The 19,567-nt window shown below is 41.0% G+C and overlaps 1 protein-coding gene and 1 pseudogene across 8 annotated transcripts in view; one reads left to right on the top strand and one right to left on the bottom strand.

The window, feature by feature from the left end:
• The window catches only part of CD44 (CD44 molecule (Indian blood group)), an 89,048-nt gene that overhangs the window by 29,370 nt on the left and 40,111 nt on the right, over positions 1-19,567 (bottom strand). For 3 of the 8 annotated variants that reach the window (XM_043909190.1, XM_043909199.1, XM_043909216.1), the window contains 6 exons: positions 17,454-17,587; positions 12,805-12,873; positions 10,133-10,381; positions 3,528-3,653; positions 1,282-1,395; positions 688-804 (listed from right to left, as the gene is read on the bottom strand). In XM_043909190.1, coding sequence (XP_043765125.1) covers positions 688-804; positions 1,282-1,395; positions 3,528-3,653; positions 10,133-10,381; positions 12,805-12,873; positions 17,454-17,587 — 809 coding nt within the window. The remainder of the gene's footprint in view (positions 1-687; positions 805-1,281; positions 1,396-3,527; positions 3,654-10,132; positions 10,382-12,804; positions 12,874-17,453; positions 17,588-19,567) is intronic. The other 5 variants (XM_043909234.1, XM_043909244.1, XM_043909251.1 and 2 more) reach the window with 3 other exon arrangements.
• LOC122703831 lies at positions 13,288-13,352 on the top strand (annotated as a pseudogene).

Below are 19,567 nucleotides of genomic sequence, written 5' to 3'. Positions count from 1 at the left end.
AGAGAGAGACAAAAAAAGAAGAGAATACACTTACTTCTTTTTTTGTCCTATTCTCACAGGCCCATAGAAAGACTTGAAATTGCTTTAGGAAACCTGAGATGTTTGCACATAAGTAAAAATAACAGCATCAAAGCCTTCCCCCCCAAATTACCCTGAGCTTAAAAACAGAAAAAGAACAGTCAAGGAATTCAAATATAGTCCATCTAAGTGACTGTCTTTCCTCCTAAGAGTACAAGGGAGGTATTTCTACAATGGGGTGAGAAACAGAATGTGAAAAAGAAGCTGGATTTACCAAAGATCTTTACAGAAAACAGAGTTCCAAAGATCCTTGCATTTGTCACATTTTCTTTCCGCATGCCACGACTAAGCACCAAAAGAATACACTCTCCTTCAGACATTTCCGTAAAAACACACAAACTACCCAGATGGAACCTCTGGGAATCTTTAACACAAAAAACCGTATCTTAGATATTTTTAAACATTTTGGCCTTTTGGGCAACTTGACAAATTAGTATCTTTAATTCCAATTTCTAAGAAACCATGTGCAGATTTGGCAGCTTTTTATGTTCTGGGAATAAAAGAAATTACTGTGTGGAGACAGAAGACGTAGCCAATGTCTTTTCCCTACCCTCTGGAGTGACTTCGCTACTCAACTAAACCAGAATTGCTGACTGCCATCCTTCTTACTTGTGCTTGTGGAATGCGGGGTCTCCTCTTCATCATGATACCCTTGGTGACTGAGAGAAGAGTGTGGTTCCTGGGTCCAGCTTTCTCCATAAGCACTGGTGCTACTTCTGTCCACATCTGTCATGATGATGGTTACATACATTGTGACTTTTTATCAACCGGTTTTTGATGGTTCTGTTTTTTCTTTTCATTAAAGTACATGTCATCTAATGGTTCAATGCCTAAGTAGTACCTCTGAGCATCAACTCTTAATACTTTTGCGTGACTTCACTAATCTCTCCCAAGAGAAAACCAATGTGCATAGAATTTCTTCATGATTACCTGTTATGCCACTATGACCACTTTGTCATAGGGCAGCACCACAAGCCATTTTAACATGTTCAATTTTATAATGAAGCAACGTAAAATATCTTATGCCCAGATGATATAATTGACAAACAACTCAAGCTGAATGGAGTATCCTCATGAAAGTTCACTAAGAGTTTGTGGTGAGATATTAACTAAATTTTCCCACTGTGTCCTGATGATTGACATTTGCAGCACCAAAGACTTTGAGGGGAAAAAGAAATCTTTAAGTTATGTGTAACCCATTACCAGTCATCCTTGTGGTTGTCTGAAGTGATGCTTCTGGATTCGAATGGTCTGGGTTCCTTTGGATCCAATTCTGGTTCTGTTGTGGGTGGGTAAAAACCCATGGTGTGGTTGAAACTGTGACAATGATGATTCAAGTAATTAGAAGAACGTTATTTCTTGAGCCTTCACCATTTGCTTTGTACATTTCCCCTTCCGTAGTCTATAGAGTCCTTCATCTATACCAGGCTGTATAGATGGTTGAGTAGAAATGAAGGGACAGCAGAGAATGACTTCAGCTTGACTCAGCCATACTGTGAAGTATCTCAGTGTCCTTCGCATTCTGTTAGAGAACACGTGGAGGTCAGAACATGAGATCTTCTGGAGAAAGCAGCCAAAGAAGCTGCAGCAGGAGGAAGGACAGCTTTGAAAACACCAGCCCTCCACCGAGGAGAACCAAAAACGTCAATGCTTTGCGCATCCATGCCGTCTGTAACAACCCTCTGCACTTGAAAGGAATCTCTAACACTGACAGGTGTGCTTACATGTAGATGCTTGAAGGTTATGCCACGATGACCACTTTACTTCGTTAGTAGCATTATGGGGAAAGAAACACCCTGAGCAGCCAGAGCTTTCCTACTGATGATTCAAAGGAAGAATATCTACATAGAACAGCCACGTGATGAGCTATGTATTTCTGAATATTTATCAAACACCTCAGAAATTCTCATCAAATACAGAGCATTTCATGAGCAAGCCATTCATAGCCAATGAAAAGAAAACCAAGATGCGTACATTCAGTAGGAAAAACCATAGGTAACCAACCACCATTGCAAGAGCTCCCCTAAAATTAAAAGAAGCAGACATCCACCACCGCCCTGATATTGTTACCCCCAAACATGACAGGGCTGGAAGAAGAGATGCACATGACCGAAGAATTATGACAAAATCAGAATCAACGTCTTTTGGAAAGGTTATTTGCAAATCCATCCTAACTCTTTCGAACTTTATTTTGATACCCAAATAATACAAAACTCTTTTCAGAATGATAATACTATTGGATTCTATTTCACAAGTTAATAAAATCAGGTAAACTCATTAACTATACCTCATTTAGTATGAAAAACTGGCAGTTACCATACCCCAATAGAAGGAAGTGGGCATCCTGCTCAAATAAGTGCATGGGTGCCAAGAAGAAAAGTGAGCTGAAATGGAAAAATATGCCGCAGAGATGAAACGATATGAAGGGACGTTTCCCCCTGGAGCCTGAGCATACAATTTATTTTCAGGTCGATCTGTTTGGCTTGCCATTCAAGAGGGTTTAGTTTCTCAAGTATCAAGACCACATCTTTCTCGATGCCCAATCTAGAAAATATGGTTATATCCTGAACCCAACAGACAGTATAATAGTAAAGCTCCAGTGTTTTGAGGGTATTTGGTTTTCTTTCTGAAGTTACTAAAGAGAGCTCCCTTGTTAGTTTCTAAGCTCTGCAGGGGTGTCCAGCTAAGGAATACAGCTTCGACATAAAGCATATAGTTCACCTCAAGTATCTGTTGTACTGATGTCATATACTCAAATGCCTTCAGGTCTAAGCTATGCTTTTGGACCCCTTCCTCCTGGGATGCTATACTTTTGGGGATGAAGCTCTCAGGTTCAAATAGGACAGACTGGACTTTGGTGACCTGAGAGAGCTCATTTAGCACCCCAAAGGCACATCTTCCCTTAGAAAAAAAAGGCAGAGCTGTGATGGAGTCAGTTTCAGGAATCTCATCTCATTCAGCAGTATCTTAGCTCATGAACAGGTAAGTATAGGAAACTCAGTTATCTGGCAGAGTATTAGACCAATTTTTGATTTTTTAAAGGAACTTTCAGCTCAATTTCCATCTCTATTCTCAAAAAAGTTTTATAACTGTCACAAACTTGGATACTATGATGCAATGGCTTCACTATTTGTCTTTAATAATTGGCACTGTTATGTTATAGCTCAGCTTTAACACATAAATACACAAAACAGAAGGATTTACATGAAGAATTAAGAATTTTATAAAAGATTTTCCCCATGTCTCCTCCAAGGATATTTTGGCTTTCGTTTAAAAAAAATCAGTTTCTTCCTTCATAATCTCATCAAGGCATAATTAACTAATCTGTGATCACAGGCTTATGCTCATTTCTCACATTAACTATTTCCCAAGAAAGATACTATTGGGCATCACTCAGATTAAGCGATAAGCCTGGCACAGATGGTTTTATAGGAACTGATTATTCTTACTGGTGCTGGAGATAAAATCTTCATCATCATCAATGCCTGATCCAGAATAACTGGGGTGTCTGTCTCTTTCATCTTCATTTTCTTCAGTTGGCTCCCAGCCTGCTGAGATGATACTTGAATCCGTACCTGTTGTGGTGACTTGCGTTAGTAGCTGAGCTGAATGCCAAGTGACCCATTTCACAAAGGGAGAAAAACAGGCACAGAATGTATATTGAATTCCCAAGATTATAAGAAAGAAGTGAGAGATTTGACTTCTATACTCCAAATTGTTATATTCTGGTCTCAAGCTAATGTATAGATCTAAAGACAACTGGGTATGATCTTTACAACGGAATACTCTTTTCAAGGAAGTTAAAAGAATAAATATAGACATAATCTCACCAAAGAAGTAAAACAGAAAAAGGCCAATAAACTCCCCCATGTTTTCAGATGCATTTATTATTAAGCATACACCATGGAAGCTAGGCTGTTAAGAATACAATAAAAGTTTCACACGTGCCTATTTGTTTTGTTAAGCCACCTTCAGTAATACTTTGGAATCTAAACCCAAGTCAATCATTTCTAAAAATCCCTCAGTTGTATTCACAATTTGCTATTCATCCAGCTATTAGGTTTGATCTTCTCTAGCATTTGATTACTGTAACTCTGAACGCAAATGAAAGCTACACATTATTTTAGCTTACAACCAGAAAACTGATGAGAAGCCCTCACTCCGCAACCAAAAGTAGCCCCCGCTTGCTGCAACTAGAGGAAGCCTGTGTGAAACAAGGAAGGCTCAGTGCAGCTAAATAGATAAATACATAAATAAAAATAAAAAGGTGATAATCGGAACTATCCACCAATGAGCTTTTACAGAAAGTATTCTATCCCTCACCATCAGAAAGATCATTTTTCAGAGAAATTGTGTATAAGATTAGACGATTAGAAATGTTGACTGAACAAGACATTGATCCTTTCCACATATGACGCTGATGCTGGCAAAGACTGGGGGCAGAAGGAGAGGAGGGCGTCAGAGGATGAGATGGCTGGATGGCAGCACCAGTGCGATGGACATGAACTGGGGCAAGCTCTGGGAGATGGTGAGGGACAGGGGGACCTGGTGTGCTGCCGTCCATTGGCTCGAAAAGAGTCAGACACGACTGGGCAACTGAACAACAACCACATGTAACAGTCCATGATTCTGAAATCCAGCTCTTCAGAGTTCCAGTCCTTCACCTTCTACCCTCTATCTTGGTCAACCAATATCATCCTCTAAGAATTCAGGGTGTGATACGTCTGCCCACAGTCTCAGAGACATGGCCCCAACAATATCAGACACATGGCGGAAGGACAGCTGAGGCGAAAGCCTGAAAGAGATGCCATTCCACTTTTCTCCAGTCAGAGTCCAAATTCCCAAATGGTGTTGCCTGTGGTTGCTTGTACATCAATGCCAGATTTTGCAAAGCAGAACTGAACATTTTGAGACAAAATTCTGCAGTCCATCTCTCCCCCACCCTTCCAACATTATCTAATCACTATTATATGCAATCATAACATAATATCAGTACTATTTTCCTTATAGGAATATTTGTCAAAATAAAAAATACAGTTTATTTTGTCTTATAAGCTAAGCAAATATAAAGGATCTTTTTTTATAACTCTTCTGAATTAAAAAAGTTCTAATTATTTTGAAATATGGTCATATCCTCCACCAATGAAAGTTAGTAAATAAAGATATGCTAACAATATCCCATTGTTACAGACTTGGAATCTTTTCCCACAAAAACTCTTATGTCAAAACACTTTATAGCTACTTGGAATGAATAGTCAAACATCCAGGGAGCTTGTCAGAAGCCTAGATTTTGACATCAAGCACAGGTTACTTCCTACATTTTACAGTTAAGGTAGCACATGCCCAAACAATTGTCCAGGGCTTACACTTTCCATCTGTAAATCAGTATTTTCCTCTGTTATTATTATTGGCTGTGTTAATTAGATCAGCGGAAACTAGGAGTATGCGTTTTCTAATAGACTTCTTTAAGAGGACGTGTTCTGAATGAATCTCTTAATTAAAGATCTGAAGGAAAAATAATTCTGATTCTAGGTGCATATTGCCAGAAGGAAAACAAGCAAAATGTTGAGTAAAATCTAGTCATGTCCCCAGATTCACTGGCCTCTCTATTAAGTGAAATGGTGCCAGATTCTGTTCTCCCTAAGGATGGTGACACAGCATCAATAGGAAATTTTGACATGATAATGGGGTCCTTTCCCTTAATACTGAAAGGCTTGGCATTCAAGACAACAGAGAAGCAAGAGACGTAACAGTTTACCTGTCAGTGCTGTTGTCTGATCCTGAGTCTTAGGCTGTGAATTACCAAACCAAGACCACATCCAATTACATTGCTCCTGAGCTGCTGCATGGCGGTGTGAGTACAAAGTTGAAGAAACCGGATCAATTATGAAAACATCACTTATTCGGGGTCTTTCCAGAAAAACTTTACTCCCAGTCCTATCTATATAAAATGTATGCATATATTATAGAATGAAGATTAGAGAAGATTGAGGCCTGATTTTATCTTTCCAGGATCCCCAAATCTCTTAGAATCTTAGGACAACATCAGGAATGCAAATTCAGTATGCTTATCCATACAGTGTTACTCATTTTTCAAACTAAGCCCCCTGAATACAGGCTCAGAACAAAATCAAGTAGCAACTTAATAACCCGTGATGGAAAAGAGATTTTATACCTACTTGATTAGGTGACCCAGCCATGAACTAGAAGCCTTCTATGTAGCATTTCATAAAGTTGCTTTCATTCATTTATTTTTGGAGTATCTTTAGAGGTGCTTGCTTGTATCTTTTGGATCTTTCTGTCATTTTACCTGAGGAAACTTGTAGTGACATCTAGCATTTCCAAGTTCCGCCCACATTCATTAATCTCAAGTTTTATACTTGAGCAGGAACTTTGCAAAAGGTGTGTATTCCAAGTGTTGAAATCAGATAAAGATTTCTCAAGAATACATCTATCACTTTCTTGTCACTTTTAATTCTCATACAGAATGTGTTTTCAGAAAGGAAACAAAAACTTCCCAAGTTAGAGAAATTCTGGATTCTATTCAAATTAGAGGAAGGATAATTGCCATTTTGCAATTTTGAAATCTCCCACTTGATTCTCAAGTTGGACTTGAGTCCAGACTGTTGCCCTGAAGAATGGCAAAAATCATCAGGATAAACCTCTAAGCCAGTTGAGATTTTTAAAAACCATTTTGAGTCATATGCCTCTTTGAAAATCTAATATGTTACGGCTGCTCTCCTCAAAAAAGGGAGACTATACATACATGTTTCCAAAGTTTTGCATAATATTTTCTGGTGGCTCTTGAATACCTTACGGCTTATCATTGAGCCTACTGGAAGCCCATGAACTCTAGGTTAAAAGCTTTAACTCTATACACATTCAATGTCAACTCCTTACACAATATGTTCTGTGCTACAAAGGACACATATGCATAAAAGGGACTAGACAGATAGGAGCCAATTTCATGCCAGATGCCCCAGCTAAACCTGGGCATCCTCCTGGAAAACCTGCAGATAACCCATTCTTACCTCAGAAACTTTATTAAAGATATAGAACTCTGGCCACCCTCTCCCTCTAGTACATCCAGTAGAAACCAACAGGAAGTAAACATACAAGAGCAGGACAGAAATAGGCATTATTTCTGTCTTCCGAAAAGGAGGTGTATGAGAGTTGGAGAAACTGTAAACAGCTCTCGCCTAGCCAGCAGAGTTTTCAATCTTACCCACACAAGTAGACCATGCTAGACCAAAAATAAATATATTATTATACATATAATAAATACACATGTATATGTAATTATACCCAGAAGACAAGGAGATAAGAGTGCTCCAAGGCAAGAGTCTGCTTCTTGAATTAGTTTAAGTTTCTGGATTCCAAACAATTTCAGATCACCAATAGCAAAAAGGCTGACGACATACCTCCAGGAAGGCGCTTCCAAAAACAACATTTATAATAAAAGGCTTGCTGGAAGTCAAACACTTCCCAGATGGTCGTTCTCACTGGCTCTCCCTATTGCCACCCACCAAGGACCCTTAAGGATGGAATCAACCACACAAGCCAAAGATGGACTTCTCGGTGCTCAGCCAGCCCTCCTCTTGACCTCTGCCCTCCTGCATCCATTAGGGAGGTTTTGTTATCACTCCCTCTTGCTAAGTCCCAACTCTTGGTCCAATAGCTATGAGGCTTTGGGTTTCTCCTCACTCAGCTTGGAAAATATGGTCTGTTCAGGAACTTATCAGTGCTAATGTTCTCAAGTCTGCCACTTGAACTGGCCATGTTCAAGTTTCCACCTGCTGGTTTTCTTTGACACCTTTCTTCGTGTGAGCTGATTTACGCCACTGCCAATATGCCATTGCGATATTGGATCCTACAACACTCTCGTGACTCTCAGGCTGGCTCTGGCCTTGCTCCGCTAGACATGTAAGTGTCCTCCTACACTACTGAAACTTAGCTAAGTGTTCTGGAGAGAGAAAAGCACAATTCTTTTCTCAACCTAAATGCTAAACTATGTTTTAGTTAAGTAAACAATACTTAACCAAATCATTCCCTTGATTTCTGTATAGGATACAGGCTCCATGAAGGTAGGTCCACCTCTGAGTCCCCAGTAACAAGAGCAATGTCTGGCTCAGAGAAGACCTCAAATACTGGTTGAATGAAAGACGAGGTTACTAATCCTTACTTTTCCTCAATATTACCTTCTAATGGTGTTTACCACTGGGTCCCAAGCATTAGAATAGCTTGATACATAGTAGGTCTTCAAAAATACGCTTGCTGACTAAGGCAGGAAAGCTATGGTCCTTAAAGGATGTGCCATGAATGTTTATAAAATGTCCTCATTGCCTTTCCTGAAGCACATGTGAAATACTATTTTCTATAGGCTGTTGGCAGCTTACATGTTAGTTTCGTCTGGTTCCCACAAGATACATTTTGTCTTGATTTTCTTCTTTGGAGGGAAATGGTACTTTAAGACTGCCTTGATCTGCTTCCTGCTGAGACCACTAATTGTTGCTTTTGCTAAAACTGCATTCCCTGAACACCTTCTAAGTGGTTACTTTAGAAAAGGCAGGGAACTGGGGAAGGAGCAAGTAACTAGCAGCCCCAGCTGCTTGGTTTGCAGAAGCTTCTCTCCAGAAGGGTTGTTCAAACCTGGAGGGATAGGGTGGGGATGGACGTAGGAGGCGGATTCAGGATGGAGGGGACATGTGTTATACTTACGGCCGATTCATGTTGATGTATGACAAAAGACATCACAATACTGTAAGGTAATTATCCTCCAATTAAAACAAATAAATTTTTTAAAAAGGATTGTTCATAGGATTACAGACAATACTGCAACGCAGTCTCCAGAGATCCAAAAACCTAGGAAATCATGGGAAATTTGAAAATATCTGCCGTTTGAAATGCTTCAAAGAATCTGTTGAGAATGACTGGATCCCAGCTTTATCTGTGCCCCTCCCTCGGCAAGCTGCTAACAGAAATTTAAAACACCATCAAGAAAGTGACCTTACATTAAATCACGGTGCTCTGACAAACCGCCCTGGCTTCTGAAGAATAGAAAAGGGCCCCGTCTTGAGCACTGGCAAACCAGGACATTTCTGCCACACTCTCTGAAGACCAGAATTCCACCGCCCAAGAGGCACACCCAGGAGAAGAGAAGATCCACACCATACTAGGAAAACTGCTCAAGAGGCAGAAGGCCTGTTTGAGTTTGAATAATCCACAGAAGGAACGCAGCCAATCTGGAAACCTGTTTTAAAACAAACCGTAGGGGGAAAAGCAAAGAAGGAAGCAGAGAAGACCAGAGGAAGGTGTAAACACTTTCCAATGAAAGTGGAATGCCGGGGCCAAACCCCAAAGAAACTGAATGCAGAGCTTACATAGCAGCACTCCAGCAGTTTCCAACGAAGTGAGTTACCCACATAGCCAAGCAAGTATGAAGAGCCTTCCCCAACCGGCTGGGATATAAAACTCATAAGTAGATTTAACTTGATCAGATAACTCCTTCAGATACACTCCCTTAGGCCAAAAACAAAGGAATTGTCTAGTAAATCATGAGTGAAGAGTATGACTAATTATTACCCAATTAACAATATGAATATAAATCAAGTTAAAACCTAAACGTATAAAATGAACCTGAAAAAAAAGTAGCAGATGAAATGGTATGCATATTTTATGATCCCGACTTTATGGAAACAATTTTATCCATAAATGGGTAAGAACAAGAAGGGAATGTGCCAAAATGAAACTAGCTTGTGTTATCAGGTCTCAACTGTCACCATTTCTCTGGGACAAGAGAACAAGGGGCATTCTTCTGAAAAATTTCCAGTACGGTACTTCTTAGAGATGGAAAAAAAAACAATTTTTTTTTTTTTGTAAGCAGTAGCAGTCAATGATATAGCACAGTGATAACTGCAGGAGGCCACTTCCCCAAATCAGGTCACCACCTTCCAGAGACAGACGCCATCAACACAAGTTCATGTCCCTCAGATAGACCAGAGACATCCCTGTGAACGAATCGCTATTGGAAAGCACAGTGACTCATTTTCCTTACTGGTATCCGATGTATTCTCCGGCTTGCTGGAGACCCAGGGGCTGTCTTGGTCTGGGGGCGGGTACATGGTCGGGAGGTGCGTGTGGAAGATGCTGTAGTCTCCTGAAGTGCTTCTCTCACTGGGGGAGCCACTGCTCATCTCATCATCTGGAGGGCTGCTGGGGCTTACGACGCTGGGGTTGATGTCTTCGGGGTTAGTTCTGTATTCGCCTTTCTTGGTGTAACGGGTGCCATCACGGTTTACAATAGCTGGAAGACAGAGGAGCCACTTTCAGAACCTGACAGCTGATATATTCTGACTATAGGAAAGACAGTGGCTTATCTTATAAGATAGTGACTTAAAGCTATTTTTCTTTTTTTTATTAAGCAAAACAGCAGCTAACTACATCTCTAGTGGGGAAGACAGAGTGACTGATGCACTAAGACAGTGAATCCTCCCTGCCCACTCACATACCCTAGACGTGGGAAGGTGGGGGACAGGGTGTATTTGGATGTCCCCAGGTTTGAATCCCAGCTTTGTGTGGCTCTAGACAAGGTAGGCAACCCTCTGAGCTTCAGTTTCACCATCTGTAAAATGGGAATGAGACTACCTTCTGTTATGAGCGCTATATGATACATTGTATGGAAAGTACTTAGCCTAGTATTCAAAATAGAGCTGGTGCTCAATAAACAATAATTCTCCTGCCTGATCCCTACCTTTCCTTCTCAAATACATGTAATATTTGTTGCTATTAATTCCATCTATTTTGAGAAAGGATTTGAAATAGGAGACAAAGAGGCAATCAGTCTCATCAGGGAATACAAGACATAACTCCTTTATTAGTACTTCAGTTTATCGAGCTTCACAGATACTGTGTTTTCCACATGGAAGTTTTGTGGAAACTCTTCGTTGTCAGATAATGGTGAGCATTTTTTAGCAATAAAATATTAATTAAGGCATGTACGTTTGTTTAAAAAAAAACAAAACAATGCTATTGCATACTTGGACTATAGTATATTATAAATATAACTTCTATATGTGCTCGGAAACTCCCCCAAATTTATCAAAATGTTAACTTCATTGCAGTGGTCTGGAACCATACCTCTGCGGTATGCAAATCCATGAAGAATTAGATTTTCTTTCTAAGCGGAAAATGTTTCCAGTTTCAATGAACCCCTAGTCCTGGCTAACAAAGCAGCATGCTGAAATATTGACAGAGGCTCTGCCATCTGTGAAATTCAACTTGAAATGAGGACACAGGAGTGAATATAAAGATCAAAATCTTTGGTTTAAATAAGAAAATGACTAGAATGACATGAGGAGAAAGAGCAAGGGCTTCATTCATAGTTCTCTTCTAAATGTGTTGTCTTCAAGTGTGAGTCACTCACTGCACAAGTGTGCATTTCGCTGAAATGATTTTCTACTATGTGGCATGGGCAGGACTAAAGATTCCTTCTGTTTGTCTATCTATCTTGTCCAAGTGGAACTATTAATCAACTGTAAATTTTAAAAAATTCAAAGTCTCAATCACCCTAATAATCCTACAGACAGAGATCTGATAAAGAAATAGGACCACACTTGAACAGGTCTGGACGTGGGGAGAGAGATCTGTTGGGACCAAGGAAATGGGGCATTTATTGAGCATCTACTATGGGCCAGGCATGGATCACATTATCTTTTTTAAGTTTCATGACAAATCTTATATGTTGATTCATTACTCAAATGAGAAAACTGAGGCTCAGATCAACCAGATTGTAAAGAACTTGCATTTCAAACCAGGCCTGTCACAGACAGAGCACTTCACAGTTGCCGGCCCCCTCTTCTATCTGTCAGGTACAGGCCGGGGGCAATTTTCTGTCCGTGGGAGCTGGAACTGTGTGGTCCAGGAATGATTTTTGTTCCCCTGCCACCATGATTACTCCTGTCACCTTGCACATTGAGGGGTCTGGCTTTTAGGAGGTAGAAATCCAACTTCCTCATCACTGTCATACTTCTCAAAACATGAGGCTCAGAGGCAATGGGATCAAGGTTAACAAGTTGACCTATTTGAAAGCTCTGGCTGAAATACTGTGTTTTCTGCAGTGTCAGCTTCTCAGGATAATCAGGAAGATTTTAGATCAACATAGTGTAAATAATGTTGAAACACATATCAGGAAGTTTGCACCCTTATTATCATTTTTAAATACTCCAATTGAATCAAACAGAAAATGTGGAAGGACAGAATGTCCCTACATCTAACACTTATTAATCCCTGCCTCTGAGAAAGGGAACATGGCTCAGACTCGAAGTCTTCAACAGCTAGAATTTAAGAACATTATTTAATTTTTCTTACATTTATATTTATTTCTAAGGTTACCTTTTACTTATGACCAGAGGTGTTGGCTTTCCATTTGGAGTTATATTAATGCTTTTTAAGTAGAAAATAATGGGTCAAATAAATGAAAAATATCAAGTAAATGACAGTGCTGTGTCCACAGAGATGCCAAAAAATGTGAAAAAAGTTCTCAGGTGACTGAGGAACAATGAATGGACTGGGGTAAATCATATAGCAATAAAGGAACAGTAAATTATAGCCCTGTCTTTAGCCTTAGGGAAATGAGTGCTACTCCATTCAAATATGAAACATAAGAAATGCACCTGATCTTTTCCCCAAGAATGGGAAAACTCAGTCAAGGTTAGAAGAGATACTTACTTATGGTAATGGGTCCTTCAAAGGCATTGGGCAGGTCCGTGACTGATGTACAGTCTTCTCCAGGTGGAGCTATGAAGTGGAAAAGAAAAAAAGACATGAGAACTCTAAAAAACAGAAGCAGAATTGATGTCCATTTCTCTTTGTTAGGATGACTTTTCCTACAACTTAACCCAGATCATTTTCTTAAACTTGGCCAAGTCACCTAGGAACTTCTCTGACCTCAGTGATACATTTTTCACTTTTATTTTACTTCATACATCTTTGGAAGCTTCCCATGCCAACAAATCCATTCATTAACAAACGTATATGTTCTATACCAAGCATTATAGAAGGCTGGTTGATAACAATGGTAGTAAGATAGACACGGTCTTTCTTTATTGAGGCATACATTAGAAGCTATTTTTAAAATTTGTTATTATAAAATTAACACAGGAAACACTGCAAAAAATGTTAAAGAAAGAATGAACTATAATGCACAAATCAATCGCTTCTCGGCCTTTTGGCTAAGATCAAGTGTAGTATAATGCAGAAATCACATGTAACCCCAATGATCTGCAGAAACAATGGGAACACATGGCTGACAAATGCAATCAAATACTTATCAACATGAACAGCATCAGACTCTAAAGACTGTAATAATCCACGTAGAACTTACTTGGTAGGAATGTTTTTTAAAAAACCAATCTTTTGTCTTTTTATTAAGGTATTAGTTAATGCTTTTAACTAATCCCCTAAGTGCCTACTCTGAATAAAACACTTCTCACTGTACAGCTTCTGAGGTTGTCCACCTCTGGTACAGGTGCCCAGAATATTTTCTGAGGCTTCTGTTTTGGCTTATATCACCACAGACACTTCTGACTTCCTTTTCTTCTTCCTTCCATTTATCTTCTACTTCCTCCCTTCTTTGGGAATAACGATTTCTGACTGTACGTTGGGCCTGCCTGATCACCCACAGATGTTATGAGAGCAAATTAACGCCCTTTGAAAAGCAAACTCTGAAAGTTTCCCCCTGCCAGCCATCCCTTGAGTACTCTAGGAAGCCTGTAGAATGCTTTAACCAATGGTTCCATTCCTGCCCAAATGCTCTATTCCGTAACTGGACCTTGGTTAAGTTCTAAAAACGCAGAGCTTTAGGCTAGCTTTGCTGTTCCAGGAAGGCTGGATTCAGTTGTGTATTCCAGTTTTTATACTCGTGTGTGTGTGTGTGTGTGTGTGTGTGTGTGTGCATGCGCGTGCACGCGCGCTTTAACTGATGAAATGGAAAACTGACTTCTTAGGTTAGCTTCTTCTAGAATTGCTTCTTGGCAAAGAGGACAGAACAAAGAAATGGGTGGATGGTTGGTAGATGGATAGATGGATGGATGAATAAATGGATGGATGGATGGATGGGTGAATGGATGGATGGAAGGAAGGATGGATGGACAGAGGGAGGCAGGCAGGCAAACTGCTATTACAAGGAAGCCTACTAACACAAGTATTTTAAATGTCCTGCCATAAATCACTGGGTATTTTTTAACTTGGACAAATACACAAGTCTAACAAAGCAGGGTTTGCTTGCTCCCCAGTTCCTAGGAGCATCTTTTCCCACATACAAAGGGCAAGATGCCCTTTACTTGGCTATCCTTTGCCATCATAATGGAAACACCTGGCAGCTTTATACACTCAACCAGAGAATAGCAGGTTTTAAAAATAACCATTCTTGCAAGGGCTGATTAAAAGATTTCAGAAGAGAGATTCTTCAAAGAGAAAGTCAACTCCTTGGTAAGGTCATTCCTTACAATCCAATCCAAGCTAGCCCCTCACCGCCCCCCCAACACCCATCACCACTGCATAGTTGTTCTCTCTCATGTCTTCTTCTGGCTCATCACTAGCTGAAATTGTCTTGTTCATTTTACTTGCTGGCTATTCACAGCACATCTTCCATCCCCGACCCCCCTGCCACCCAGCCATCTCCACAGAAATACAGAAACTCCACAAGACGAGCAGTAACTTTATCTTTCTTGGCCGGAACATTTATGTGTGATGGGGCTAGAGAGTTACTCAAATATTTGTTGAATGAATGGAAAAAAAAAAAACAATATAATTTTCTTACGGTCCATTTTTCCAGCAAACATATCTAAGATATTAACCCCCCCACAAATGGTCTGCAAATACAAACAAGTCAGGAAACATTCTTATCAACCCTGAATGACAATGCCCAAGAATTAATGAAAGGAAGTTTCAGGCCTATCAGTTCTTTTATTCATTTTAAACATTTACTCAGCACATATGACAGATCACAGTATAAACAAAGAGCAAAAGATAAACATTTCTGTCTGTTTTTGAGGAATCTGCAGGTCATGGGAGACAATAATAGTATTTCTTTAGATTTCTACTGTTTTCAAAGAATTCCCAGTGATTCTCTCATTTGAAAATCAGGAAAAACAGCCAACCTGGGAGATCCTGCAAACTATCTATAGGATCTATTCTAGGGACACCACCAGAAACTGACCTGACCCATGAGACCTTTCTGACTTAACTGTTACGTTGCACAGACCCAGAAGCAGGCCTTGAATTATGACTTCTTAATATCAAGGATGGAATAACCTCCCCCAAATTCAAAGACAATTGCAGGTAACAGTAGTGCACTGGAAATTTCCAGGAATAAAGTTGCAAGAGAATGAAGCATGATGTCAAAACCAATAAGGCACTTTTGCAAATGATTAGTGCATTTGTTGGAATGGAGTCCCTTCATGCTCCAATTCACCCTAACTTTCATAAAGAATATCAAATCTGGCAGGCATACTACGACGGATGCTGACCCAAATGTGCAATACACTCATGTTCCCATGTCAGATACAGGGCCTCACTGGACAGCCTTTCATTCTGTTTAATGAGCATCACACTGCTGAGAGAATCAAGCCTGTGGAGTTTCCCTGAACTGAAGGATTTGTTAGAAAGACTCTGAGGTGAGCCTCCTGATACATAGCGTCTCATAAACCTTGCCTCCACTACACCAAAATAGCCAAGAGAAATGTTAATTATTCAGTCTAGCCAATCACTCAGGACAGATGGACAGACAGCTTCCTCAGTGCCCAGTACATACTTGTTGAATAAATGAGTGAATGAATAAGCAAATGAATGTAGAATCTTCCCCTAAATTTCTCCTTCTCAAAGAGAAACAGGCATTTTACTGAAAGCAAACATCAAAAATGAACTAATTCCGGTCAGTTTTCTGTATTAACACAGAAGTCACCTGTGCTGGGCCTGACCACTGAGAAAGGAGGCAATAAACACCGTGAAGCCTTTCCAGGGTCTGCCGTATTTTCATTGGTCAACCACAGGCCATGTTTTACAAAAAATACTGCTGACATTTTAAGCTTATAGAAGGTATCTTTTAAGGTGGAGCTGGCTTTGGTCCCTGAGGCCAGTTTGCAAGGAGGATCACATCCCTGGGCCCTGACCACCTGCTGGGCAGTCTCAGGCTAAGATGGATTCAAGGATCTTTCCAATGTGATCCCTGGCACAGAGCAGAAGGTTATCAAGATCTGTCACCCACTTAACACCCCCATCATCATCCAACTCTAATCTAGGACATTTAGAATGTATTTCTCCTTAGATAAACATTCTTCCCTAGCTCCTTTATTTTTCATCTCAGGACTTCGACAAGATTAACTCTGGAGACAAGAAAGATAGCCTCTGATTCCTTGTCACTCTACTCTCCCCAGCACAACACTGAATGTGTATCATTGATCACTAAATACTCTTTTTTAAAACATATTGAAAATTGATAAAAAGCACTCTAACATATTGAGTAAATTTGGATACGAGAAAATGAAACCCATCACTTTGAACTTTACTGCTTTACTGCAGCTACTTGGGCAGGCAATACTCCCCAGGACTTCTCAAACTTTTTCAATGGAACTAACCTCCCCAGAGCAGAGGAAGGTTCATCAGTACTGTTCACTCCCTTCTCTGAATATAAGCCCAACCGTATGGGCAAAAAGAAAGGCAGGGAGAAAACTCTCAGTGGTATCTGGCCTGTGTGTGCCTCCTAAGTCGCTTTAGTCGCGTCCCACTCTTTGTGACCCTGTAGACTGCAGCCTGCCAGGCTCCTCTGTCCACGGGATTCTCCAGGCAAGAACACTGGAGTGGGTTGCCGTGTCCTCCTCCAGGGGATCTTCCCCACCCAGGGATTGAACCTGCATCTCTTATGTCTCCTTGCCGTTGTCAGCACATGCCCCGATGCTCCCACGGACCCGGCTGTGCGCTGCTGTCCACCACGCCGTGGCTTCCTTCCCTTGCTTCCATCAGGGCTCTACACACCCACCTCTTCACGGGCACGTTCTCTGATTATCTTCTCAGAAGAAAAGCACCCCTAGCATTCTGCAGTCACTTGCTCTGCTTTCTTTTTTACAACACTTGTCACTCTCTGACTGCACGTAAGTGATTTCGTATGTATTTGCTTACTGTGGGCCTCTCCAACCTAGTAGGGAAGCACCCTGGAGACAGGACTCTCTCTTACTACTGATGAAATACGCAGCAAGCATCTGTTATGTGAACGGAGGCTGCATGAATCCCCACTGAAGCCGAGACGGTCAGCCATGCTGCCGAAGGCTGGCCGGCCAAAAGTCACCTAGGACTTAAAGCCAAACCCGCCTGGGACCAACCTGAGGCATTGAAGCAGTACGTGTCATATTGGGAGGTGTTGGACGTGAGGATGTACACCCCCGTGTTGTTCGCAGCACAGATGGAATTGGGGTGGATCCGTGGAATCACCACATGCCCGTCTATGAACCCGTACCTGCAAAAGAAAACCAGAGGTCATCCACCTGCAACAATGTAGTTAGGGACTTCATAAAATCCCATCCAACTACGTTTCACGCAGTGCAATACTTCCTTCAGCTCACCCCTAGGCATGTCAGAGTTTTTAACAACTGAGTTACACAAAAGCCAAAAACAACAGCCGAGGGACAGTGAAAGGGACCAATAAGGCTGATGGAGACAAAGTGATTTTCTTGGAGCTCTATAAAATTTTTTAAAACCATCGATCCATTGCCAATGAAATCTGTGATCAGCAATCAGTTTGAACGAGCAGAGGGAAGCCAAAACCATGGATAAAATGATCCCTTTATCATGTGAGATCCACTCTGGCCCGCCATTACCATCCTATTTGCCAGAAAATACAGAAAACGACTGGCTCCCATCAGATGGGAACTAATGTCACATTGCAATGTCACATTCATCTCAGTCCATAAATCGCAAACCTGCCTTATATCCCATACCCGCCTCTTCTTTCCTGGTCTCACCTTTTTCTGCAATTCCCTCATTCCAGACTTCACTGCTCTAAACACGTGAAAGTCGCTCAGTCGTGTCTGATTCTTTGCGACCCCATGGACTGTAGCCCACCAGGCTCCTCTGTCCATGGAATTCTCTAAGTAAGAATACTGGAGTGGGTTGCCATTTTCTTCTCCAGGGGATTTTCCTAACCCAGGGATTGAACCTGGGTCTCCTGCATTGCAGGCAGATTCTTTACCAACTGAGCCACCTTATTTTTTTTTTTTTAATGATTTTTGATGTTTATTGAAAATCTCCATATATGAAAAGACATCAACTCTTTGTCACAATGTGTATTTTTAATTGCAGTGAAGTTTTAGAAAACAGGGGATAGACCAACTCTCTTGAGAGGGACACCAAAATAAGATTTTTAAATAACAAACCTTATTAATTAATATATGCCAGATACAATGCCTCTTGTCCCATGAACATTTCAGGCATGATTCCACTGCTAGTGGAAGTAAATTGACAGTCATTAAAATGCGAGTACTAATGATTAATGGGCTTCCCTCTTAGCTCAGTTGGTAAAGAATCCACCTGCAATGTAGGAGACCCTGGTTCAGTTCCTGGGTTGGGAAGATCCACTGGAGAAGGGATAGGCTATCCACTCCAGTATTCTTGGGCTTCCCCGGTGGCTCAGCTGGTCAAGAATTCACTTGCAATGCGGGAGATCTGGGTTCGATCCCTGGGTTGGGAAGATCCCCTGAGGAGGGAAAGGCTACCCACTCCAGTATTCTGGCCTGGAGAATTGCAAAGAGTCAGACATGACTGAGCAACTTTTACCACTAATGATTAAGTAGATAGCAATGCCTCATTAGCTCAGGAATTTTCCAGAAGCAACAGTCAGAGAAGTGCTTAAACTCCTCCATCCCATCATGGTGTTTCTGGGAGCGTGCTGGAGAAACACGTGTATCATTTTCAGATGCAACATACAGTACCCAGCCTCTGACTAGCATCCTGGTGGTTGAATACTTACCACACGATTTCTCTCAAATCTAAAATGCTTCAAAAAATGAGGTGTGGGCTGAGAAAATACCATTTGCAAGGGAAAAGGTGGTGGCAAGGGAAAAGCAGAGCACTAAATCCAACAGGTTTTTGAAAATGCAATGCTGGCTAAAATGCACAATCCAAATCCCTTCTATCTTTCTCGCCAGGGGTGACAGTATGTACTGCACTGCCCTGCAAGACCCACAGAAACGGCTGTGAGTCTGAAATTTCTAAGCACCTTGAACTCATTATGTCTAAATTGCAAAAGCTGACATGACTAATTCCTCATCTGCATGGCCAGACTGGTTTCTCCAAAGACTCCTGAGCTTGGTGGGGGGAGGGGCACAATTAAACATTAATGCGTTTCCCTGTATCTGAGGATCCCAACTAATCAGGGTGGGGCAGACTTTAGAGAGTAGCTGCTAAGGTTTTCCCATCATCTCTGAGACTCTCCCATCTG

This window comes from Cervus elaphus, chromosome 1 (assembly GCF_910594005.1).
Source record: "Cervus elaphus chromosome 1, mCerEla1.1, whole genome shotgun sequence".
Taxonomy (NCBI): Eukaryota; Metazoa; Chordata; class Mammalia; order Artiodactyla; family Cervidae; genus Cervus; species Cervus elaphus.
The sequence above is the reverse complement of the archived record's forward strand: the minus strand, read 5'-3'. Positions and strand labels throughout refer to the sequence as shown.